Below are 27,352 nucleotides of genomic sequence, written 5' to 3'. Positions count from 1 at the left end.
GGGACTTGTCATTGAGATGTTGCCCAGAAAGTGAGTCCAAGCCTAATCTACAGCTGTGCCCCACTGACGTATGTCTCTCTTAGCTGGTGGAGGGTGCATGTGAGCACCACGACGGTTCTTCTGGAGCTTCTTCTTCGGACGTTATCTGGGGATTCGCATTGATGCTGGATGTGCTTGGTGCCTTTGATCTGCTGGTGCCTAGAAAATAGGGTTTCAGTTAATGAACTATATAAGACTGCATATGACTCACTGTCATTGTCCAGATTTGTTGAAGTGATGGAGCTGTGATCCATACTAGGATGCTGGGAGAGGCCCATCTCCCCTTCCGACAGGAGTGATCCCTGTCCTCCCCAGCCATCAGGGCTGCGGCCTCCTCAAACTCACTGAGGGCAATGATGTCAGCCATCCCTCTCCCGGTCTGCATTCTCTCGCGCCTGTTGTGCACTGGCTTGGCTTGTATGAAGAAGAAAGGAAGGCATGGGATGAGAAGGGGTGGAGCAGAGGTTTGGTGATTTGCATGTCCACTGTGTGTGGTGAAGGGCCAGAGGATGGAGTGTGAGTAACATGATAAATGGGATGGTCATGATGTGGCAGTCTCAGTGAGACAATGTGTTAATATGTGTCCCCCACTAAGATCCCTGAAGACACTAGCCATTTGAGTGCATGATGCCATGATGAGAATTTGATATTGGAGGAAGTTGAAGGATGATTTACCCTGGTGAATCGGATGAGATCATTCATTCTCTTCCTGCACTGGATGGCATTTTGGAGGCGGTTGCCAGCCGTGCTGACTGCTCCGCGACGGCGACCCAGGCAGGAGAGGTGAGGCTGTTGTACTTCCTGCAGCCATCCCTGGGATAGAGCACTTGCCTGTGTGCCTACACCCCTCTGATCAAGGCCTGGAGGGCCAGGTGGGTGAAGCGGGGCGCTGCCTTCTTCGAGGCTCGCAGCTTTCTTCTGTCTGCAAGACATCTCTGGTGGGCTGGAGAGAGTGAGATTATGTGTTGGACTGTCCTATAAATATGGCGCCCAGACCTTCGAACCCGCCAGCTAACGGTGATTCAGACTGATACACGCCTTTGCATAATTAATGAGCCTCCAAGCGTGGAATCGGACGCAAGTTCCCGCTCACTGGCCAGCGGGATGTGCACTGCAAAAACTGCCCACCACCACACTTAGCCTCATTAATGGAAAATTCTGCCCATTAACTCTGTTTTGTCTGTCCATTCGAAGCTTTGGCCTGCTGAGTATTCCCAGCATTTTCTCTTATTTTAGAATTCCAGTATCCACAGTATTTTGCCCTTTTTTTCTTATTTGTCTCTCAGCTACCTCATTGTTCAATAGCACATACAGGCGTTCTGAGTTAGATCTTATGGTGCAAATGTGTTAAAATAATACAGAAAGATAGTCATCAGTTAACCAAGCCTATTCCCAGTAAGAACATGTACAATCTATCTATTAGTCATTCAACAAAGAGTTTCAGACAGAACTATTCTTTCTGATGGTCCAGTTGAAAGTTCAGTGTTACTGCACTGTGGAGGAGCATAAAATGCCAAATGTTAGGCACAAATCATGTGGAAATAATATTAAAACTGACAGGTCTTTGTAAACATTTCTGAGTAAAGGATTTATTGCCAGTAACTCACTTTTTTATATAATACAATTGCTAGCACAGAAATACAGTGTACAGATCACTGCCAATTCACATGATACAAAAATTATACTGAGTCAGTTAATGGAATACAAAGAGAAGAGAGAGGAAAGTTTGAAATTCTTGCCATTGGTCATATAAATATAATTTAAATACTGTTGAAAGTCAACAAAATAAAGCTCTTAGAATAGTGTGGATGGCCTCCTTATCCAATATATTCATTTTATTGCAGCACCACAGAGGCTCTCTAAAAATCAGTTCCTCTCTGATTTTCACTGTTGTCGCTAACATATTGGATCTCATCAAAAGTAACTTTTCCTTGGTTAATGTCATAATTTCTTACAAAACAGTTCATTTGCCATCTCAAGGAGCTGCTGCAACCAAATAACTGACTATAACATAAGAACATAAGAAATAGGATCAAGATTATACCATACAGCCCCTTGAGCCTGCTCCACTATTCAATACAATCATACCTGACTTTCTGCATCAATAGCACTTTCCTGCTTGCTCCCCATATTCCATGATTCCTTGAGAGACCAAAGATCTATCTATCTCAGCCTTAAATATCCTCAAATATGTCACGTCTGCAACCCTCTGCGGTAGAGAATTCTAAAGTTTCACAGATCTTTGAGTGAAGAAGTTTCTCCTCATCTCAGTCCTAAATAATTGACCCCATATCCTCACACTGGCTATCATGTTCTAGATTCCCCAGTCAGAGGAAACAACTTCTAAATGTTTACCATCTCAAGCACATTCAGAATCCTGTATGTTTCAATGAGATCGCCTCTCATTCTTCTAAGTTCCAGAGTATAAGCCCAATACTCATCCTTTCAATATAAGACAACCCTTTCATTCCAGGAACAATCTAGTGAACCTTCGCTGTACTGCCTCCAATCCAAGCATAACTTCCTTGAATATGGAGACTACAACTGCTCACAGTCCTCCAGGTGTAGTCTCACCAAAGCCCCATACAATTATCAAAAGACTTCCTTATTCTTGTTCTCCAATCCTCTTTTCAATAAAGGCCAGAGTCCAATTTGCCTTCCTAATTGCTTGCTGTACCTACTTGCTAACTGGACACACATGGAGATAGATTTATACAGTAGATTGACAAATATTGAATTATCTTCAGAGCTGGAGATGACCAGCTCATCAACTCTCTGAAGAAAGCTTGATCATGATGTTACTCAACTAATTCCACTCTATCAAATTATCAAGCTCTGCCCAGTTACTAATATTCAGTTCCTTGATGTGTAACCATATCTAGTCCAGGCTAAGGTAACAGGAAACAAAGTCAGATAGAAAAGTGGAAATACTCAAGAAAAACTGTCTGTGTTCATCACTGTTAGCAATTTCAGTGCAGTGCAAAAAAGATATCCCATCAGTAATTCAGTAGTGTAACCTTGTTTGTCTATCTGAAGAAAGTCCACTACTCAGACATGGCATAATTCTAAGGCACAAACATAGGTCTTCTCAATGAAAAATTCCTACATATTGTCAGCGCCAGTCTTGGGCCAAGAATGATTCAGGTTTGCACTTTGTCAAGTGGATAAAGTGAAGATTATACCTTAAGCTGCGGTGTAGAAACAAGAGACTGTACAATACTTTTCACATTCTTGCAGTAAATCTTTGCTGTTCAGCAGTAAAATAGAAAAGTCCATGGTTCTTAATGTCAGATGGAGACAAGTATCTGCTGGTAATCAATACATATCAGTAATCAATATCTATATCATGAATGGTTTTCAAAAGCTTTCGTTGTATTAAAGACCTATTTTATTCCTAGAGCTATGTTTTACTTTTTTGACTTGATTTTGGTTTGTTTTTGCAGGATTTTGAAAGGAAGACAAAAGCATTGAGAGAAAGTTGCATTGAACTAAGTAGAGAGATTACACAGAGGAAACGTGAAATTAAAATAACAAAAGAAGAGGTGGAAAACAAAATGGAAGATGTGAAAAATGTGCAAGAAGAACTGGAAAAGAAGCAAGAGAATGAAGAACATCTGAAGGTAAGAGAACCTCAAGATGCTCTTTTAACAAATGCATATTTCCTGTCATTGTTGGATTATCTGTGTTACACTTCAGAATCATTGGCCAAAATTTTATGCTCCCCCAATGGTGAGTTTTTAGGCGGGGTGGGAGATCATGAATTTAAAGGGACAAAATTCCCTCTGGGTTCCTGCCCACCCAGACTACACAGTGATATTACGCAGGGGCTGGCAAGGCTTCGGACGGGAAGCCTGCCCTTGCCTCAGTTGAGGCCCTCAAGTTGCCAATTATTAGCCACTTAAGGGCTTTCCTGCCCAGTCCCAACTTTTAGGCTGGCAGGTGGATTCAACTTTCATGGGGGAAGCCCAAAAAAGAACAAAGTTACATCTCAGCAGGGAAGGGCAGAGGGGTGCCTCCATCAGAAGCCCCCTTCCCGCCTTAAGGTCTAGTGGCCTCCGGACTTCCCTCCCCACCCCCGGCCTTTCCCCAGAAACCCCGATCGCTCCATTCTCACCTGGCCAGTCCTTCCCTACCCTCCCTGTCCTGGGACCCCTTGAACTTACCTGGGCCTCTGGTGGCCAGACTTAGGATCCGATGTCCTGCATTTCTTCGTCTCTTCACTGCAGTGCTGTCGCTACAGGGACTGGAGAGCTGCTGGCCAATCAGATTGGCTGGCAGGTCTCTAAGGCGGGACCTCCTCCTGAATGAACGGCGGAAATCCTGCTTGCAGCCACTTAACACTCATTCCAGCATGAAATGGCTGCTGAGGACTTGGAGTCAGCAGGGACGTGTTCCCTGTCAAAGCTTCAGATGGCAGGAAGCGACACTCTGCCATCCAAAAAATTCAGGCCATTATAACCATTTTCCTTATCCGTGTATATTGCTGTATATACATATTGCCACAATAAACATCTTGGTTGTTAGAAAAATATTGAAAATGCCTTTTTATATTTATACATGTAATAAAATATCCCTTGGAAACAGGCAGGGTTAGAAAATAGGTTCAAACTTTAGGAGCTCTCAGTAAGCTTCTGCAAAATAGTCAGTTAGACAGCTTAATATCAAGCAAGCACTGAAATAATTGGAAACAAACAGAGCAATTTTCAAGTCAAACAATTAAGTTCATTCTAAGAGAAAGGATCCCAAGTGAGAAAAGCCTTTTTAAACGGATGTGGTGTGTGCATGTGTGCATGCGTTCATGTGGGTCAGTGCTCAGATTTCCAAGTACCTTCATAATTGCAGAAGTCTTAATGAACTCCAGATGCATAGACTGTCAATGCCAGAGGATTTTAGGACCACATTATGAAATACCCTGCACCAGAAGTGGGATTTTCTTGGAAGGGGATTAAGTCCTCAACCCTGGCTGAGCGGGTAGCAGGACTGCAGTAGCAATCTTCCTTGAGATAGCCCATTAATTGAGGACAGCGGGCTGATTCTCCATGTGCCAACACAATCAGAGGGCCAATTCTCTGCAATGTCACTGAGAGAAATGGTGAATGCTGTTGATGCAAGAAGAATGAGAGGACACCACTATTTTGAAGCACCCACACGGGAGTCAGAATTCTTTTTTATGTTGGGGCCAGGCAGACCAGCCCTAGCAATTGGAGGAGTAAGCTCTCTAGTGGTGATGTTGGAACCATGGGGGCAGTCTTTTCCACTTGAGCCCTTTCATTGGGCCATGGAGCCTGTAGTAGAAGGGTCTAGAAAATATAGAGTTAATGTGGGATGTAAGAGGGCACATGACCCAGAGCTAGGGTCAATTTGATGTTGAACAGAGATGGGTAAAGACCTAGGATGGCGGCAGCTCCATAGCTGTACCCTCTATATGTGTATATAATTATGACAAAGCTGTAGAGAGAAGCCAAAAAGTAGAAGTTTTACTACAGCAGAAGACTCCATTGAATCTCCCTTCAGCTTCAGCAAGCAGAGTTCATAGCCTACAAGGGTGAGATAATTTATTTTCATTTCAGGGCAGTCAGTCCTGAGAAGCCCTTTTTATTAGTTCAGTCAGAAGCGCCATTTAAATGAAACCTGTCGCTAATCCGGATCCTCGACTCCAAGTCTCAATATGTGGCTCCCAAGTTCGAGAAAGAAAAAAATGAAAGAAGATTAATAATTAATTTACTCCACTCTCGGGTACCTCACAATTGTCCAGTTCCTTAAACAGCAAACCTGTGATTTTTTTCAACGCATCCCAACTTGCAATGCTACACCGCTGATTAAATCTAGTCAGCAGCCAACCGACCCATGCAGCCATTGTGGAACCCTCTTCTTCCCAAAGCGTACTGCCGCCATTTTCGAGAATCCCGCCAAAAGGCGGCAAGTTCATTGATCAGCAGTGAACGGCAATGCCATTTTTGGAAGCCTGTAAGCTCATAAAGCTGTACCCACACTTTTAAAATCTTCAAAATGGATCACAATTCCACACTTCCAGCTCTACTGGGACTCACCATGGCCCAGACCATTCACAAAATTGGAGTCTATGGAGGAAAGGATTTTAAGATACAGCATTTCTGCAGGTCTAAATAAAAAAATCAGAAGCAGAACAAGTGAATTACTTCCTCACTTGATTGGACCAATTACAGACGACATAATTGCATGACAAGCTATTGATAAGTCATCTGCCAAATTTGATGACATTTTAAAATCTTTTGATGTTTATTTCAACTTGGGATCCAATAAAATATTGGAGAGAGCTAAATTTAATAAGAGTCCAACTGCCTAGGGAATCTGTCGTTTCCATCATAAGTGATCTTCTACAGAATGGCAAAAGGGTGGGAATATGGTGATTTAAAGTCTGAGCTCATCCGTCACAGAGTTGTTGCAGACAAGACGCTCTCTGACCTCCTACAGGCAAAAGACAGTCTTACCCTAGACAAGGTAGTCCAGCTAGTTAGACTGAGCTATGTGAACAATACAGGACCACCCTAAGGGCAGAGTTTACGGAAAAGACATAGATGACTATGTGGGGGGTAGGATTAGTAAGTTTGCGGATGACACAAAGATTGGCCGGGTGGTTAACAGTGAGGTTGAGCGTCTTAGGCTACAGGAAAATATAGACGGGATGGTCAAATGGTCAGATAAATGGCAGATGGAATTTAACCTTGATAAGTGTGAGGTGATATACTTTGGAAGGAGTAACTTGACAAGAAAGTATTCAATGAACAGCATGGCACTAGGAAGTTCTGAAGAACAAAGGGACATTGGCGTATGTGTCCATAGATCTCTGAAGGCGGAGGGGCACGTTAGTGGGGTGGTGAAAAAGGCATATGGGACACTTGCCTTTATCAATCGAGGCATAGATTACAAAAGTAGGGAGGTCATGTCGGAGTTGTATAGAACCTTGGTGAGGTCACAGCTAGAGTACTGTGTGCAGTTCTGGTCATCACATTATAGGAAGGATGTGATTGCACTGGAGGGGTGCCGAGGAGATTCACCAGGATGTTGCCTGGGATGAAACATTTAAGTTATGAAGAGAGGTTGGATAGGCTTGGGTTGTTTTCATTGGAACAGAGAAGACTGAGGGGCGACCTGATCGAGTTGTACAAGATAATGAGCAGCATGGACAGGATAGGGGGCAGTTGTTCCCCTTAGTTGAAGGGTCAGTCACAAGGGGGCATAAGTTCAAGGTGAGGGGCAGGTGGTTTAGGGGGATGTGAGAAAAAATGTTTTTACCCAGAGGGTGGTGACGGTCTGGAATGCACTGCCTGGGCAGGTTGCCTCACATCCTTTAAAAAGTACCTGGATGAGCACTTGGCACGTCAAGGCTATGGGCCAAGTGCTGGTTAATGGGATTAGGTAGGTAGGTCAGGCGTTTCTCACATGTTGGTGCAGACTTGATGGGCCAAAGGGCCTCTTCTGCACTGTGATTCTGTGTGATTCTGAGAATGCAACACTGGGAAGAAACCAATCCTCAATCCAGGTTTACAAGGTCACAAGTCCAGGTCACAACAGTGCAAGGACATTCCAAGTCAGGGAAAGCAATTCCTGATTTACCCAACAGAGCGACCTTGCCAGCACTGTGGTGCGAAGCACCCTCACAGGAGAGATCCTGTGAGTGCAACCCAATGCTTCCACTGCCACTGACAGGGTCATTTTGGCAGACTGAGAAAGTTAAAATCAAACCAAAATACTGCGGATGCTGGAAATCAGAAATAGAAACAGAAAATGCTAGAAAAACCCACAATGCCTGACAGCATCTGTGGAGAGAGAAACAGAGTTAACGTTTCAAGTCTGTATGACCCTTCTTCAGAGCTAAAGAGAGGTAGAAATGTGATGAAATTTATACTGTTTAAAGGGGTGGAGCAGGTGAAGCTGGATAGAAGGCCAGCGATAGGAGAGATTGACAAAGGTGTCATGGACGAAAAGACTAAGGGAGTGTTAATGGTAAAGATAAGGGCTAAAGGAGGTGCTTATCCTTGTTCTGCTATTAACACATTCTGCTTTCTTACTTTTATGCCACTATCTGCACCTCCCTTAACCCATACCACTACCACTAACACTCCCTTTGTCTTTTCGTTCATCACATGTTTGTCAATCTCTCTTTAGCCCCCACCTATCGCTGGCTTTTTCTTCTGTGTCAGTTAAAACCCCAGTGCCACACAGATAGCCCAAAGGTAATCCATGAGGTCAAGACTGAACACCCAGAAGTCAACAGTCTTTCTTCTTAGGTGAGATCAAAGAATGCGTTTCTTCTTTTTGGAATGCTGACATCCTGGTATGGTCATCCAACAAATTTTAAATTAGACACAGGTGTTGGCGTCACAGTCATGTTGGACAGGAACCATGGCTCCAAGGCCTCTGGCTTTGAATGACAGACACTCCATTTTATGGAGCAGCAGGGAGTCCGACTCTTAGTCATCAACCTGATCCTTGAACCCTGAGGTATGGCAACAAACAAATCTTTGATCTGCTGTACGTCATCTGTAATCATCCTTTCCATCTACGTAGCCCTAGATCTCTTCCAGAGAGTGGAATATGTCAAGACTACCACTGCCAGAACAGCACAGGCCTGAATGCTCAAGCACTAATGAATACTCAGACTCAGACTTCACCTTCGATCTCTCCTATCTTAGAAGAGCAGGTTTGTCCATTATCATTCCAGTTCCAGAAAGTCCTCAATTATCAGACCAATCTACTGCCCATGAGATTACTATGGCACTTCCGGTGGAAGTGGTACCAGAGAATGATCAACAGCCGGAGAATCCTCTACCTCCAGTTACAATGATGGTACAGCAGGTAGACACATCAACCACTGTGCACACACAGCAGCTTCCATCCAGCTTCACAACCACAAGGGATGCTGGAACCTGGTAGCGGTTTCGCACCATCAACAATGAAAAACAGAGGTGAGCATACTACTAAATCTTCTTCTCGCCACAGGAACACATCCTCGGCCTCAGAGTGCTTCCAGACAGCTCACATGGAAAAGAAGAAGAAAAAGCATCGTCAAGAAGACAAATACCAAGTGATCAAGAATAACAGCAGCTATACACCAATGTACCCACCAGACCAACCAGGCATGGTTTAGCATCAAACAATGGAAGAAAGCAATGAAACCATGCCCAAATGCCAGTCCAGCCTCCAAGCCAACAAGAACCAGAACCACCAGAGTCTACCACTTTCCTGACAGTACACGATATACTGTGATGTGGAAGGGTTATAAGGCCTCCAAACCACCTGAATCTCTAACTTCAAGGATTTGAAGGGGGAACAAGAGGTAGTGAGCATGTTGTTGATGCAGATACTGTAATAGCAATAATGTTGGAATAGCATTAATGTTGTAACAATAAGGTAAATGCATAAGACTGATAACAATGTAGGACTTGAAGTAAACAAAAATAACTTGTATTGTTTCAAAATCAACAATTAATTTAAAATAAAAACTTCAGCCTTAATTTTTACTCAATGGGGGAACAGTGGATAAGATCAAGATGGGCAGCGAACATAATGACATTGGTAAAGTGACACTAGGGCAATTTTAACTCCTGAACCTCATCTGCATGCCCTAAGTGAGTTGTCCACCCAAAACTGGCAAGAAGCACCAGCTGGCTGGCAGGTTGGAGCACATTTTTGGCTGGCAGGTGTCTGTTGCTTTGAATTGAAGGAATGGTACCCGGGTAAGTTGCAAAAGGTTTTCAGGGTGACCTCATAATAGCGATGCCTGGGTCAGGAATGGCATAAATTTTCCTTGTGGAATGTTGAGCAGCATTTTTGCTCATCTCGGCTCCACACAAAAAGTAAAAAATGAAGTTCAAAAACTTTTGCCTTTGAGCTTCTTCTACTCAGGTGCCAGACCCATGTTGACCTAGTAGGAAAGCCACAACTGCTTCCCTAATCAGTCCCATGGTTACGATGGCAGTTAGAGCCAAATCTACATATTTAAAGAAAGGTCTTGTATATTTCAACTCTTGCTTGGACTCGAACGCAAGTTCTGTCGAAGGGTCATGAGGACTCGAAACGTCAACTCTTTTCTTCTCCGCCGATGCTGCCAGACCTGCTGAGTTTTTCCAGGTAATTCTGTTTTTGTTTTTGATTTCTGCCTGTTGTGTTTCCCACCTGCAGACAGCAGGTTAAAATCGAAGACTGCAGGAAGAGAACAGAACATTGTTAGATAGAACAAAAACAAAAGTAAAACTACCAGGTCTGACAGCAGCTGCGGAGAGGAACAGATTTAATGTTTTGAGTCCGTATGACTCTTCAACAGAACTAAGGAAAAATAGAAGAGAGGTGAAATATAAGCTGGTTTAAGGGGGGCGGTGGGACAGGTAGAGCTGGATAGAGGGCCAATGAGAGGTGGAGATTGCCAAAAGATGTCATAGACAAAAGGACAAAGAGGTGTTGACAGTAGTGATATTAGCTAAGAAATGTGCTAATAGGTGATATTAAGGGTAGAAAGTAGGACGAGCAAGGTACAGATAGCCCTAGTGGGGGTGGGGTGCGGGGAAGGGATTGAAATAGGCTAAAACGTAGAGATAAAACAATGCATGGAAATACATTTAAAAATAATAGAATTAGGTGGGAAAAGAAAAATATATATAAATTATTGGAAAAAAAGGGGTTGGGATGGAGGAAAGAGTTCATGATCTAAAGTTGTTGAACTCAATATTCAGACCGGAAGGCTGTAAAGTGCCTAGTCAGAAGATGAGGTGCTGTTCAGTTTGTGTTGAGCTTCACTGGAACATTGCAGCAGGCCAGGGATGGACATGTGGGCATGAGAGCAGGGTGGTGTGTTGAAATGGCAAGCAACAGGTAGGTCTGGTCATGCTTGTGGACAGACCGAAGGTGTTCCGCGAAGTGGTCACCCAGTCTACGTTTGGTCTCTCCAATGTAGAGGAAACCGCATTGGGAGCAGCAAATGCAGTAGACTAAATTGAGGGAAGTGCAAGTGAAATGCCGCTTCACTTGTAAGGAGTGTTTGGGCCCTTGAACGGTGAGGAGGGGCGCAGTGAAGGGGCAGGTGTTGCACCTTCTGTGGTGGCATGGGAAGGTGCCGTGGGAGGGGTTTGAGGTGTGGGGGTGATGGAGGGTGGACCAGGGTGTCCCGGAGGGAACGATCCCTGTGGAATGCCGCCAGGGTGGTGAAGGGAAGATGTATTTGGTGGTGCCATCATGCTGGAGTTGGCAGGAATGGCAGAGGATGATCCTTTAATTGCGGAGGCTGGTGGGGTGATAAGTGAGGACAAGGGGGACCCTATCATGGTTCTGGGAGGGAGAGGAAGGTGTGAGGGCGGATGTGCGGGAGATGGGCCGGACACGGTTGAGGGCCCTGTCAACCACCGTGGATGGAAAACCTCGGTTAAGGAAGAAGGAAGACATGTCAGAGGAACTGTTTTTGAAAGTGGCATCATCAGAACAGATGCGATGGAGGCGAAGGAACTGAGAGAATGGATTGGAATCCTTACAGGAAGCGGGGTGTGATGAGCTGTAGTGAAGGTAGCCTTGGGAGTCAGTAGGCTTGTAATGAATATTGGTGGACAGTGTATCACCAGAAATTGAGACAGAGAGGTCAAGGAATGTAAGGGAAGTGTCAGAGATGAACCATGTGAAAATGATGGAGGGGTGTAAATTGGAAGCAAAATTAATAAGTTTTTCCAGGTCCAGACGAGAGCACGAAGCAGCACCGAAGCAGTCATCGATGTTCCGGAGAAAGAGTTGTGGGAGGGGGCCAGAGTAGGACTGGAACAAGGAATGTTCCACATATCCCATAAAGAGACAGGCATAACTGGGGCACATACGGATACCCATAGCCACACCTTTTATTTGGAGGAAGTGAAAGGAGTTTAAGGAGAAATCGTTCAGTGAGAGAACAAGTTCAGCCAATCGGAGGAGAGTTGTGGTGATTGGGGATTGTTCGGGCCTCTGCTTGAGGAAGAAGCGGAGAGCCCTCAGACCATCCCAGTGGGGGATGGAGGTGTAGTGGGATTGGACGTCCATGGTGAAGAGGAAGCGGTTGGGTCCAAGGAAATGAAAATTGTTGATATGATGTAGAGTGTCAGAAGAATCGCGGATGTAGGTGGGAAAGGACTGGACAATGGAAGAGAGAATGGAGTCAAGATAGCAAGAAATGAGTTCCGTGGAGCAGGAACAGGCTGACACAATCGGTCTGCCGGGACAGTCCTTTTTGTGGATTTTGGATAGGAGGTAGAAGCGGGCCGTCCAAGGTTGGGAGACTATGAGGTTGGAAGCTGTGGAAGGAAGGTCTCCAGAGGAGATGAGGTCAGTAACAGTCCTGGAAACAATGGCTTGATGTTCAGTGGTGGGGTCATGGTCCAGGGGGAGGTAGGAGGAAGTGTCTGCGAGTTGACACTCAGCCTCTGCGAGGTAGAGGTCTGTGCGCCAGACAACAACAGCAGCACCCTTGTCAGCAGGTTTGATGACAATGTCAGGGTTGGACCTGAGAGAACGGAGTGCAGTAAGTTCAGAGAGAGAGAGGTTAGGGTGGGTGAGAGGAGCAGAGAAATTGACCTCATCTTCCTTCTACAGCTTCCAACCTCATAGTCTCCCAACCTCGGACGGCCCACAAACAGGACTGTCCTGGCAGTCGAACTGAGGCCCGAACAATCCCCATCCACCACTACTCTCCTCCATCTGGCTGAACTTGTTCTCTCACTGAACAATTTCTTCTTAAACTCCTCTCACTTCCTCCAAATAAAAGGTGTGGCCAAGGGTACCCACATGGGCCCCAGTTATGCCTATCTCTTCATGGGGTCTGTGGAACATTCCTTGTTCCAGTCCTACCCTGGCCCCCTCCCACAACTCTTTCTCCGGTACATCGATGATTGCTTCGGTGCTGCTTCATGCTCTCGTCTGGACCTGGAAAAATGTATTAATTTTGCTTCCAATTTACACCCCTCCATCATTTTCACATGGTTCATCTCTGACACTTCTCTTCCCTTCCTTGACCTTTCTGTCTCAATTTCTGGTGATAGACTGTCCACCAATATTCATTACAAGCCTACTGACTCCCAAGGCTACCTTCACTACAGCTCATCACACCCCCCTTCCTGTAAGGTCTCCATCCCTATCTCTCAGTTCCTTTGCCTCCGTCACATCTGTTGTGATGATGCCACTTTCAAAAACAGTTCCTCTGACATGTCTTCCTTCTTCCTTAACTGAGGTTTTCCACCCACGGTGGTTGACAGGGCCCCCAACCGTGTCCGGACCATCTCCCACGCATCCGCCCTCACACCTTCCTCTCCCTCCCAGAACCATGATAGGGTCCCCCTTGTCCTCACTTATCACCCCACCAGCCTCCGCAATTAAAGAATCATCCTCCGCCATTTCCGCCAACTCCAGCATGATAGCACTACCAAACACATCTTCCCTTCACCCCCCTGGTGGCATTCTGCAGAGATTGTTCCCTCCAGGACACCCTGGTCCACCCCCTACACCTCAAACCCCTCCCATGGCACCTTCCCATGCAACTGCAGAAGGTGCAACACCTGCCCCTTTACTTCGCCCCTCCTCACCATCCAAGGGCCCAAACACTCCTTTCAAGTGAAGCGGCATTTCGCTTGCACGTCCCTCAATTTAGTCTACTGCATTCGCTGCTCCCAATGTGGTTTCCTCTACATTGGAGAGACCAAACGCAGACTGGGTGACCACTTTGCGGAACACCTTTGGTCTGTCCACAAGCATGACCCAGACCTCCCTGTCGCTTGCCATTTCAACACACCACCCTGCTCTCATGCCCACATGTCCGTCCTTGGCCTGCTGCAATGCTCCAGTGAAGCTCAACGCAAACTGGAGGAACAGCACCTCATCTTCAGACTAGGCACTTTACAGCCTTCCGGACTGAATATTGAGTTTAACAACTTTAGATCATGAACTCTTTCCTCCATCCTCAACCCTTTTCTGATCCCCCTTTTTTTCAAATAATTTATATATATTTTTCTTTTCCCACCTAATTCCATTATTTTTATATGTATTTCCATCCATTTTTTTTATCTCTACCTTTTAGCCTATTTCAATCCCTTCCCCCCACCCCCACTAGGTCTACCTGTACCTTGCTCGTCCTGCATTCTACCCTTAATGTCACCAATTAGCACATTTCTTAACTAATATCACCACCATCAACACGTCTTTGTCCTTTTGTCTATGACATCTTTTGGCAATCTCCACCTATCACTGGCCCTCTATCCAGCTCTACCTGTCCCACCAACCACTGCCCCCCCCCCCCCCAACCACATCACCCCCCCCCCCCCCCCCCCCCGCCCGGCAACCCCCCCCCCCCCAAACCAGCATATATTTCACTTCTCTTCAATTTTTCCTTAGTTCTGTTGAAGAGTCATACGGACTCGAAACGTTAACTGTATTCCTCTCCGCAGATGCTGTCAGACCTGCTGAGTTTTTCCAGGTATTTTTATTTTTGTTTTTGTTTTGGATTTCCAGCATTCGCAGTTTTTTGCTTTTATCTTATTGTTAGATAGGACCTTCTGGTGATTTTTACTCTGCCTGCCACCAAATAGGCAAGTTTAAATCTGTCCCTTTCATTTTGCATTTATAAAATAATAGACCAGCTGGCATTAATCTAAACCAGTTTTTTTTTAAACATATCCAAAACTTCCTCTCCAAGCATCGCAGTATTCTAAAAGAACTTAGTGAACTCATTGGCCAGTATTGATGCACTGTAGTCTTCTAGCTACAGTATTTCAGTTATCTGCACAAATCACATATAAACTTCCAATAACAACTTGTGTCTTTTTTTTTTGTCAATAGATCGATTTGGTCCAACTGCATACTGTTCCTGTTCAGCTGGCCAAAGATATACAGAAACTGAATCGTAAAAGAAAGTATGTCTTAGAAAATTGCAAGCAAATGGATACAATTTACACTTAAATGATAATAAACTACATTGCATGAGGATAGAAAAAGTTATAATTATATTTCATTAACCAAATGCATTTCTTTGAATCATGCTTATTTTCTGGAAACTGTGGTTTGGTAGTTTGGAAGTTTTTAGTCAGCATACATTGCCCAGAATTTGAAACATCTTGTCTGTCACAAAGAAAATGATTTGCAATTTTAAAAATTCTTTCACGGGTTCTGGGCCAGCATTTGTTGCCCATCCTGAATTGCCTTTTACGGCTTACCAGGCCATTTCAGAAGCCAGATAAGAGTCAACCACATTGTGTGGGTCTGGAGTTATATGGAGGCCAGACCAGGTAGGGACAGCAGATTTCCTTCCCTGAAGGACATTAATGAACCAGATGGGTTTTTAATGACAAAAAATGATAGTTATTGAGACTAGCTTTATTAATTAACTGAATTTAAGTTCCACCAGCTGCCATGGTGGGATTTGAAACATGCCCCTACATTAGCCTACTCTGGATTGAGTGCAGTGACATTACCACAACACCACCATCAGTACTGCACACCACCACCACCCCAGCACTAATGCTAGATTGAACAATGTGGACAAGTATTGCTACAACTTAAAATTTCAATTTATTGTAAAAGTGGCTCCCTTCACGATAGCAATGATCAGCACACAATTGTACATTATACTCACTTTTTAAAAACATATCCTTATACTGCCAGCTCCAAATAATCCCAGGCTCTCTAGACCATCCACCTTTTGATATTTGGGGCAGCACTTTAACTGCCAAAGGCAAGGGTGCAGGTGGGTGTAGGGAGTTAAATGACTGAAAAATCCCTGCAGTTCGGAAACACAACATGATCCTGCCCACTTCCCGGTTTTACTGGAGCATGTTCCCAGATGATCAAGAAATCATGATGGAGCTGTTGGGTCAGTTATTTAAATATGCAAACAAGCAATCAGTTGTGGTTTTGCCTCAGGAATCCTGTTTTAATAGCCAGTGAAAAGGGTTTCCCGAGCTGTGTGAAACTCAACAGGGCCAACAAGGTGAGAGCACAGCAGGGTGTCAATGATCAATGAAACTAACAGGCTTGAAAACCTTAAAAAGTGAAATTGCACAGCTGCAGGCTATTTTGAGAGCGTGATTTCACTGCTTCACAGGTGATTTTAGTCCTCTGGTTTGCTAGTCCAGTAATGTGAGCATTCCACTACTGTGCCCATTTGCTGAGCCCTAGAGTGTCAAACAGGTTAACCATCATTACACCAGGCAATTCCAATCATCAAACAAAGAGTTCAGTTAAGGGCCTCCAAACACTTCCTTATAGACTCCCTTTCTTGTGTGCTTATTTTTTTGCCAGACAAAAGTTTTCTTCCATCTAAAATTTGTAGCTGATTTCCTGTGAAATAGTTATTGAAGCAGTCCTTTTATTGCAGCAGCAACCATTGTGAACTTCTCTCCCCCACTCCCACCTTAAACCAGCTTATATTTCACCCATCTCCTATTTTTACTCAGTTCTGCTGAAGGGTCATGAGGACTCAAAACGTCAACTTTGTTCTTCTCCGCCGATGCTGCCAAACCTGCTGAGTTTTTCCAGGTGATTCTGTTTTTGTTATTGTGAAAACTAAGCTGGAAGCTCACACTACAGACCTAATGTGACCAAATTGGATGTCACCAATACCTTTGTTGCCTGTTGCCATGAGGTGCCAGGGAAAGCCCAAGCATGTATCTTGTTTTCCTTTCCTCCTACTGGAAGATGGTAAAGACTGCTTGCTGTTTCCACTCTTAATACAGCTGAAAAGAGTTAAAAAGTAAACAAAATTGATTATATTTATTTGATCATATTCACATTAAAATCAGTGGCAGTTGCAAGTGCTTATGTGTAACTCATCTTGTTTGGCACAAGAAATGTTTTATCATTCTCTTCTTCCTCTTCCGTTGTTTGTGAATCAAAGCTTACATGAGTGTGTTATATCAATGTATTTGTCCTGGTAATTTATTAAGATGATATAAAATGGAAAGATAATACATTGCATTTATGTTGAAAATTTCAAAACTTTGCATTTTGTTAAAATACAACATTTTTTTACCTCAGCAATTTGGAGAAGACAAAAACGGAAATAGATACACAACAGAATGAACTTCTTGGTTTAGTACAACAAATAGAAAATAAATGCAGAATGATAGAAGATGAGAAATTGGAAGTAATGAAAGAGTTGGATGAGAAAAGAGCTACCCTGGACATCAAAGAGCAAGATTACAACCAGTTAGTTAAGATGACTGATTTGGGCAAAGAGAATGAATCTGTGTTAATGGGAGAAAGGTTTGTAATAAACACTAGATATTGTCCTTTCCACCATAGTAATTAAAATGGGCTTTGTGTTTATCTGTATTTACAAAAGTAAATTGTGAATGATAATTCCTTGATGGGAAAGTTTCGTGTGATGGAGAGGCAAGGTCTCACCTGTTTTTTCTGAATGACATTTCCTAAGCTGTGCAGCTGGGGGATACTGCTCAGCAGTTTTTAAGTCTTATAATTTCACATTTTTTGCCATCCCTTTTTATTCACATTTCAGTTTTCTCCTGCCACATCTAAGATCTGATGAAGCAATCTTTCTACAACATAAAATGCTCATTGTTTAAACCTGCCACTTAAAAAAAGGGGCCTGAAAATCCTGGAACCTTTCAGAAGGGCTGAAATTTGACACCAGGTTTTTCTTGTGTTCCTTTTGTTGGGAAAGAGCTTCTGCCTGCCCTAAACATGGCCATGGATAATGAGTGTGAGGGTGGCGGCTCCCAAACCCAAGTCTGCCATTTCTCCGGCTTCTTGGGCACAATGGATCCTTAGCGCCCAGTGAAATTGGGCATATGAGCTGTTTCGGTAGTGCATGGACCTCCAAAGAAAACAGTAAGTTTGTTTTAAATAGTTACTTCTGCAGCTGAAGGTGGGCGGAGTTAATATTTTCACCCCTGTTTGTTAGTCTCTTTGTCTGTAAACAATGTATCTCAAAACCTAATGGACTGATTTCAGTGAAATATGGTACACAGATAGGATATGGCCTGTTAATGTTGGAATCATGTTGCAATAGAGTGCATGCTTTAAACTGGTAATTAAGAGCAGCTCTCCGATTGGGGAAAGATTAGGGAATCATTGCCAGTGTATAAAAACCAGTTCACACTTGGTTTTGGAGGCCACAAAGGGAATTTGTACCTGAATTAAGGAAATGACTTTCTTCAGATTCATCCTTTCCTCAATGTAGGAACATGGCTCATGGAAGAACTGATTAGATTTTGGGGAAAATATAGATCCTGGGAATTTTTAAAGGAGCCATTAGAATTGAGAGATAGGGTGCATGAATTTTATTTTGAATGTTGTGGGTAGTTTTATTTTAGAATTTTGTTGATTGTTTCAGAATGTTGTGGATTGTCTCAACTGTTATGGTGGAGTTGTCACAGCAGTCAAAATGTGAGTAGAGTTTTCTGAGCAGGTTGTTGGTTGTGGATTGGTCTGAAGACTCCTGCTTGAGTGGAAGATCTTAATAAAAAGATTTACTTTTTCATCTTTGCAGTTACAAAGTATCAACCAGACAGGGAAAAGCCTGAAAGAAGAGCTGCACAATTATAATAATGTTGGTGGAGATATACACACCACTGTGTGCCTTCTTCACTTGTTTTTAATGTGGCACCTTTGCAAAGAGCACTGCACAAATGGAACGGAGCCAGTGCCAAGATTATCCTAGAACAATGACATATGGGGCAGGATCTTCCACCAGGGGGGTGTTGAGCGCGAGAGGGTGGGTTCTCAATCGGTGCCCCCGGTTGGGGGTGTGCCGCCATTTTATGTGGGCGGGCCAATTAAGGCCTTCCCAGCATGACGTCCGCCAGGAAGTGCTGTGCCCTCCCTGTGCGGGGGGTGATTCCCTGAGCCGGGAGTGCGCTCTTTCGCGTATGCGCACAAAAGAGCGCACAGATCTCCCTGAGGCAAAGTGCTGCCTCAGGAAGATCGGCTCAGGTTTGAAAATTTCAGTAAAGAAGGGGAAAAAATTACTGAAATATTCACTCAAGTGCCACTGTCACATGAGCTGGGACATATCAATTTCTTTTATTTAAACATTTAATACCCTCATGAAACCTCATCCCGCCTGTGGATGAGGTTTCATGTTTTTTCAGAAGCTCGCCTGACCACCAACCGTGAAGTTGGATGGGCAGGTCAATTAATCATGTTAATTACTTTTTTAATGGCCTTAATAGGCCTTTGACAGTTCGGCGGGTGCACAGCCAATTCGGCAGCGCGCCCACCGAACTGAAAATCTAAATGACGTAGGGTGACGTCGGGACGCACACCCGATGTCACCCCTTGTCATCTTATGTGTTGGTGAGCGGGCTTACCCCCCGCCCCCCCACTCACCAAACAGAAGATTCTGCCCATGAATGCACAAAAACAACAGACAGAAAAATTCACCTAGTCATCAAGTCTGCTCCATACTGATGATGCCTGCAGCATCATGAATTGTTGCTTAGAAAATTATCTTTCACTATTCCTCTTTCACACTTAGCCTGTGTGTAAAAGTAAAGAACTTGCATTTGTACAGTGCCTTTCACATTATCAATATGGCACTACACAGCTAATGAAGTATAATTCTATAAGTTGAGAATGTTGTATAACTGTGCAAACATATGCAGAAAAATTATATTCAGAGGAACTGAAATCTGGTCTGCAAGTGCCACTGTCATTCCTGTTTTATAACTAGGACATTAAGCACTGGTATCATCTGTCTTTTCCCCCTTTGCATAAAAGCAACTGATATGACTTTACAGTATAGAAGCAGAGCACTAAATTTTTGCACATAATTTTGAACTTTTTCACATTACTATAATAAAAACACACAATAGCATTTTTTTGGAACTAAAGTTAGAAGTTTGGGGCTTAAAATCTGGAATTTAAATTCTATGTAAACCAACTCTGTTTTAAAGTAAAAAATGGAATTTCTAAACATTTATACTTGCATATGAGTACAATGGGAATCTTTTAAGAGAGTGATAAACTCTGACTTCATTAATGTATTTACTTCTTGTAAGATGAATCCTCCATGTTGGCGTTTGATCACAACGAACAAGTGCATCCAGTTGACCCTTTTTCCATATTAACAGAGCTTCCCTGGACATGCACTTACGTTACATCCAAACAGAAAAGAAAATATTGTCTGACACGGTAGTGCTGAAGCAAAGAGAGAAGGATCGAGAGCTCCGAAAGGCAAAAAAAAAAGAAAAACAATTGAAGTCTGCAATGGATTCACTGGCATATGCTGAATTTACCTATGAAAAGATCAAATCATTGGTATGTTTCAGTTAGATCATTGCAATCTGTGCATTTACCTTCCAATTAAAACTATTTGGTTGCTATATCTTAGAGATACATAAACATTGGGCAGAATTCTCTGGCTGACGTGTGGTGGTGGAGCCCGCACGTCAGCGCTTAAAATATCGCGTAAGCGTGCCGACGTCAGCGCGCAGCATCGCAATATTTCAGTTGGCGGGCGCGCACAGCAGTGGGACGTGCACCCACCATTAATTAAAGGCCTCGTTAAGGCCCTTAACTTGCCAATTGTCGAGGATTTTGAGGGGCCCGTGCGAACTTCGGGTCAGCACACGGGCCCAACGGGCAGGCGGGTAGGAGATTTTTAAATAAAACTCATGCAATGTCGGGATATGTGGACTCAGACGGGTTGTTCATGTTTTCCACAAAGTTTTAATTGCAGACAATGTTTTAAAGTTACCTGTTTGATTGTTAGCAGTTTACATCGATTTCAAGAGCGTTTTGTGTACTTTGGAACCAGTCTGCAGACAGTAATCTTTCTTGGGCCTGTAGCTTTCCAGAGGCCTCTATTTAGCCTGGAAGTATGGGTTCTGACATCTCCACTGGAGGCAGCTCCTCTGAGGAGGAAGGGAGGGATAGAATAAGGAGGAGGCCAGGAGTGGACAATCAGCCTCCAGAGGAGCCGCCTTTGGGAGGCCAGGTGCAGGCACAAGGGGCGCAGGGCCAAGAGGTTGTCCAAGGTGGAAGGGGCTGCAGAAGACGCCACTATCCTGCTGCCAGGGTTTACAGGCGGCGATGCAGCTACCTCAATATGACTGAGGTGCAGTGCCGAAGGAGGCAGGGAGACAGTCAACTATATCTGTCAGATGATTGGCCCTGAGATATCTCCTAACTGTGTGGGTGAACACCCCATGCCAGCGGCTCTGAAGCTCAGAGCTGCCCTCCACTTCTATGCCTCTGTCTCCTTCCAGGGCTCTGTGGGTGATCTTTGCGGTGACTCCCAATCAGCTGTCCACACTTGTGTCAAGCAGGTTACAGACGCTCTGTTCAGACAGGTATTGACCTTCATCCACTTCTGCCGTGACCATGCAAGTCAGGCACAGAGAGCCAGAGGCAACGCGGCCATTGCTGGCTTCCCCCGCGTCCAGGGTGCAATAGACTGCACACATGTGGCCATCAAGGCACCAGCAGGTGAGCCCAGTGCCTTCATCAACAGGAAGGGCTTCCACTCCATGAACGTGCAGATAGTATGTGATCTCAGGATGCAGATTTTGCAAGTTTGTGCAAGGTACCCAGGCAGCTCCCACGACGCCTACATCCTCAGACACTCCCAGGTGCCAGGGCTCTTCAGTGCTCCAGCTTGGCTGGATGGTTGGCTGCTGGGTGACAAGGGCTACCCCCTCAAAAGGGGCTCATGATGCCACTACACCATCCAAGAACAGAAGCTGAGCAGCGATACAATAGGAGCCATGGCACCACAAGCGCTGTGGTGGAGAGAGCCATCGGTCTTCTCAAGATGCACTTTCGTTGCCTGGACCGCTCAGGGGGCACACTCCAGTACCCCCCAGATCGCGACTTTCTGATAGTGATTGTGCAGAGTGCAGCAGACTATCTTGCGCTGGAAAGGGGGAATGCAGTTGACGATGAAGACCTTGATGCCCTGGATGAGGCTGGACATGATGAATCCAGCAGTGGCTCAGAGGATGAGGAAGCACAGGGCAATGATGAGGGGCAGCACGCTGACCCGCTACTACACCAAGGAGGCAGGGACACCCGGGGCAATTTAATACAAAGAACCTTCAGCTAGCTCCACACACATGGATCAGCAGGAACAGCATTACCTGGCTCTTCCACACATGGTACTTAGGTGCTACATCTTCCATCTTAAAGCTGCAACTGAAGGCTTAGTACAGAAACATCAATGTCCAGTCAAACACTCATGATATGTCTGTGAAAAAGACAAATACAGCACAAAAGAAACACCCTCAGCCATGGTCAGAAAAGTGGACTTTATTATGTCCAACATATAACAGAAACGTCTCTATGGCAAACAAAAGTATATTTTTCCCTATTCTAAGGCCAACACAAAATCACTAGTGACATACCCATTGAGTGCCTAACGTGCCTTATGCTTTCGTTTGCAGGTGCTACGTCTAGGTGCCGCCCCATTGGTCAGAGTGGCTTGTGAGACAGCCTGCTGACTCTGCTGTCCTGTTGGCAGGCGTCCTCTGGCCCGTGGAGCCTGTGATGGCTCCGCCTGGGAGGGAGTGGCCAGTTCCAGAACTGGCATCTCCCCAGTTTTCTCAGCCTCAACGGAAGCAACATTAACTAGCAGAGGGGTGGAGGAGCTGCTGCCCTCATCCGGAGTGCCCTGAGAGGAGCTCGCAGCGACGACAGGCAGCTGCTGTGCCAACATGAGGTCCCATTGGACCTCCCTGCTCACCGCAGATGCATGAGCACCAAGCGCCGACGCTTGGTGCCGACAACATCTCCCACATTGGAAATGACCACCCATGACCAGTACCGCTGTGAAGGCTTGCAGGTCAGAGCATAACCCAATCAGAAGATTCTCCATCCGATCGAACCCCCTCTCCATGAGAGTCACCAATCTCTCAGTGGAGGAAATGCGATTCCTGCCGCTTGTCCTGCAGCTGCTGCATTGGTGACAATGTCATCAGTGCCAGACTCAGCATATGCCTTGTCCCCTGCAATCCTCCAGCTGCTGGTGCCATCGACACTTTCTGTCCCTACCATCTTCTCCAGCGCTTGTGAAGTGCCCTCTCCACTGTGACCCAGGACACTAGCCGATGGTAAATTTCCACTGAGGTATTTGTGTCTGCCCTGGTGCCTGGCTGGCTGAAATTATGTGCCGCAAGTTGCACGTCTTGGGCCTCAGGTGTGGAGGGGGGCTGTGGTGTCTTTTGGCGTGGCCATGAGGTGGTGATGCTGAAATTAACAACAAGGACAGTGCATCAGTTAGCGTACAGTCAGTTAAACCTTTCATTCCTTTCCCCCCCAGCCTCATAAGTCGCTCACCCTTCAAGACCCTAAGGAGACGAACATTGGTGGGGTGGAAAAGAGTCAAGAGGAGGCTCAAACATTAGACGCGCATACAGACAGGCTGGTCAAATGGCCTCAGGAATGCCACATGGCATGTTATGTGCCATTGGAGTGGGGAGGGTGCAGAGGTACCTGACCTAGATGCATGCTGGCCTGGATAGTTGCGGTGTTGAGGAAACATCGCAAACACTTGCAACATTTGCCATGGATCACAGGAGATTGACAGGTCACATTAGTGACCTTCATACCATTAGGAGGGGCATAGACTGGGTGGGCAGAAGGCAACATTTCACCTTGGCCCAGGGATGAGTAACGTGGTGGCATTTATTTAAGTTGAGTGCCATGAGGTTCACAGTTGAGGTGCTGAGGACCTTTTGGACAGAGTAATGTGGGACGCACTGGCTGAAAGGGTGGTAGAGGTTCCAACCCCCCTTAGATGCAATAAGTCTTTGGCTGTGCAGCAGTGATGCCATGGCATGTTAGACCATGGTGATAGTGGTCACAAATGGGATAAGGTGACTTTGGAAGGTGGTGGAGATGCGATTCCTCAAGGAGACGAGGGACTTTTGTGTATGAACCACATGACTCAGTCTGTGAATGAGCAGTGTTGCAGCATTAACAATTGCAGCAACCATCAATGGTTTGGATGATGGGCAGACAGAGTGGATGGGACTGTGGACCTCAAATACCTAGATAAAAACAAAAAAACTGCGGATGCTGGAAATCCAAAACAAAAACAGAATTACCTGGAAAAACTCAGCATGTCTGGCAGCATCGGCGGAGAAGAAAAGAGTTGACGTTTCAAGTCCTCATGACCCTTCTTCCAGTTCTGTCGAAGGGTCATGAGGACTCGAAACGTCAACTCTTTTCTTCTCCGCCGATGCTGCCAGACCTGCTGAGTTTTTCCAGGTAATTCTGTTTTTTTTTTGACCTCAAATACCTGGCTGCTGGACCCCAGCCTCACCACCACCTGCTGCCCTGGCCGCCTGCCTCCTCCCCAGCTCTATGGCCTGCTCCTCAAAGGTCGTGAGGCACTGGAGCAGGGCATGCCCACCTCCAGTCCTCTGGCGCTCCCGCTGATTGTGTTGTTTTTGCCTGCAGAACAGAAAAGAGGATTTATTGGGGTTGATCATTCATGTACTCTGCACACGCACGCCGCACCCCAACCACAGTGGCCCATCTGAGGCCTCCAGTGGCTCCTGTCCACACTACTGGTGATCAGTCCCTAGAAGATAGCACGGCTGGTTGCAACCCACTCCCTCAACGGCCACCTTGGACACATTCGGCATCCATTACTTTGAATAACACATGGGTCTTAGCGCCCATGGCAAGGAGGCGCAACTAGGTGTGGCACCGAGGCCAGCAGATGGCACTTGGCCATGACACCTTGAAGCTCCTCTTCCACCATCAATATGACATGTGTTGGAGTTCTGAATATGTGTCTCGTGGCCTCCCCAGCAGGTTGTCCCCAGACTATTCAAATGCGACAAACACCAACATATGCTGCGGGGAGAACCCTTCTTCTCCTCAACCACTAAGGCTGATGTAAGCATGGTCAGTACCCGTTTGCCCACCCAGCGTGCGCCAAATGCCCAATGCAGTAGCGACAGCAAGACGTGGGGGGGGTGGGGGGGCGGGGGCTCGAAGGCTAAGGCTACCTTCTGGGTCAAATGGCCAATGTCGATAGGGTACTCACCCTTCCAGAGTACAGGAAAACATTGAAGCTCTTACGGCACTGCGTGCCTGTGTGCCACACATCATCATGGGCGCTTACAGTGTCACCAACCTCTTCCCATGCCTGCCTGGTGACATGGGGGGGGGCCTCCTCCTCCCATGATCCAGATCAGCGGCTGGACACCTCTTGGAGGAGGACTGCAAGGCATGCATCAGAGAAGCGAGGGGCACATTGACCCCCTGCTGGCCTCTCCTGCAGCCTGCCCCCCTCCTCCTGCTCATGCTCCTGTCCTGTGATAGCTGCCTCTCTCTCTCCCTCTCTCTCTCCCTGAGTGGCCATGGTGCAGTGCCTCAAGCAGGCTGCCTGGCTACTCTTTATACAAACTGCCGGTTCCCCATTGGAACCAGCGGTCTGAGCACGCCCACCTCCACGACTATTTTCCTGTTCTCCACGGGAGTCGCTAACCTGCTTGGCACTGCCAAGTCGGTCGGGCCAGCCCACCCGTCAAGGGCAAAATTCTGGCCATCGAGGTTTTAACATGGAAGCAGACCATTTGGTCCCACTAGTTTATGTCAATGTTCACACTCCGCATGAGCAAAATCATATTTACACAGCTTGATTCTATATGCCTTAAATATTCCTTCATTCAATCCAATCCAGTCTAATCTTGAATGTTGACTTGGGGCAGGATTTTTCCCTGATTTGGAGATGAGAACAGAGGTAGGCGAGTGCATAATTTCACACCACCAGCTGGTATATCAGTTTATCGGCACATCCCGCCCCTGAGCAGAAGTGGTAGGTATCTTATTGAGCTAATTAAAAGGCCAATTAAGGCCATGGATCAGAGGCCAACTGGAATTTGGAAGCCTCCTGGCAGCTGACCAGGGGGCCATTGCTTCAAAACAAAAACAGAATTACCTGGAAAAACTCAGCAGGTCTGGCAGCATCGGCGGAGAAGAAAAGAGTTGACGCTTCGAGTCCTCATGACCCTTCGACAGAACTTGAGAGTTCACTCAAGTTCTGTCGAAGGGTCATGAGGACTCGAAACGTCAACTCTTCTTCTCCGCCGATGCTGCCAGACCTGCTGAGTTTTTCCAGGTAATTCTGTTTTTGTTTTGGATTTCCAGCATCCGCAGTTTTTTTTGCTTTTATGGCCATTGCTTCAGGCAGGCTGTGAGACAATGGTAGGCTTCAGCTCCTTCTGCACTATAAGGCCTCTCCAATTTCAAGAACCTGTCCATTGTCCTTAATTGGACAGTGAGCACAGCCTCTGGCCACTAATTGGCCAATCAAAGCAGATGGACTGTTAGGTGATTGACACATTGTGGTGTCAGGAACCACAGTTGGCTCTACATTAGAGTCCTGACCCAAAACACAAAGCCCTGCCCATAATTTCTGTCTCAACCACAAATGCTGGAGATGAATTGCACAGCCCCACAACTGTGTATAAAAGTTTCTCTTGTCTTCTGTTCTAAAACTCTTATATTTAATTTTGTATCTATGATCCCTTGTTCAGGTAACCTCCCCAACTTTAAAAAAAATTCTATTCACACACGGGCTGTTGGCTTCACTGGCTGGGCCAGCATTTATTGCCTATCCCTAGGTGCCTTTAAGAAGGTGGTGGTGAGCTGCCCTCTTGAACCGCTGCTGTCCATGAGGTGTAGGTACACCCACAGTGCTGTTATTAAGGGAATTCCAGGATTTTGACCCAATGATAGTGAAGGAATGGCAAGATATTTCCAAGTCAGGATGGTGAGTGACTTGGAGGGGAACTTCCAGGTGGTGGTGTTCCCATCTATCTGCTGCCCTTGTCCTTCCAGATGCTGGTGATTGTAGGTTTGGAATGTGCTGTCGAAGGAGCCTTGGTGAATTTCTGCAGTGCACCTTGTAGATGGTACATACTGCTGCTACTGTGCATCAGTGGTGGAGGGAGTGAATGTTTGTGGATGTGGTGCCAATCAAGCGGGCTGCTTTGTCCTGAATGGTGTCAAGCTTCTTCAGTGTTGTGGGAGCTGCACTCATCCAGGCAAGTGGGGAGTATTCCATCACATGCCTGACTTGTGCCTTGTAGATGATGGACAGACTTCGGGGAATCAGAAGGTGAGTTACTCGTCGCAGGATTCCTAGTCTCTAACCTGCTCTTTTAGCCACAGTATTTATATGGCTAGTCCAATCTGGTCAATGGTAACCCCCAGGATATAGATAGTGTGGAATTCAGTGATGGTAATACCGTTGAACATCAAGGAGCGATGGTTGGATTCTCTCTTGTTGGAGGTGGTCATTGCTTGGCACTTGTGTGGTACGAATATCACTTGTCACTTGTTAGCCCAAGCCTGGATAGGA

The 27,352-nt window shown here is 45.7% G+C and overlaps 1 protein-coding gene across 3 annotated transcripts in view; it reads left to right on the top strand.

The window, feature by feature from the left end:
• The window catches only part of ccdc146 (coiled-coil domain containing 146), a 147,019-nt gene that overhangs the window by 64,647 nt on the left and 55,020 nt on the right, over positions 1–27,352 (top strand). For all 3 annotated transcript variants that reach the window (XM_041202745.1, XM_041202744.1, XM_041202746.1), the window contains 4 exons: positions 3,483–3,659; positions 14,860–14,933; positions 17,053–17,280; positions 20,109–20,295. In XM_041202745.1, the coding sequence (XP_041058679.1) occupies positions 3,483–3,659; positions 14,860–14,933; positions 17,053–17,280; positions 20,109–20,295 (666 nt within the window). The remainder of the gene's footprint in view (positions 1–3,482; positions 3,660–14,859; positions 14,934–17,052; positions 17,281–20,108; positions 20,296–27,352) is intronic.

Source organism: Carcharodon carcharias, chromosome 13 (genome assembly GCF_017639515.1).
Source record: "Carcharodon carcharias isolate sCarCar2 chromosome 13, sCarCar2.pri, whole genome shotgun sequence".
Classification (NCBI taxonomy): domain Eukaryota; kingdom Metazoa; phylum Chordata; class Chondrichthyes; order Lamniformes; family Lamnidae; genus Carcharodon; species Carcharodon carcharias.
The sequence above is the reverse complement of the archived record's forward strand: the minus strand, read 5'-3'. Positions and strand labels throughout refer to the sequence as shown.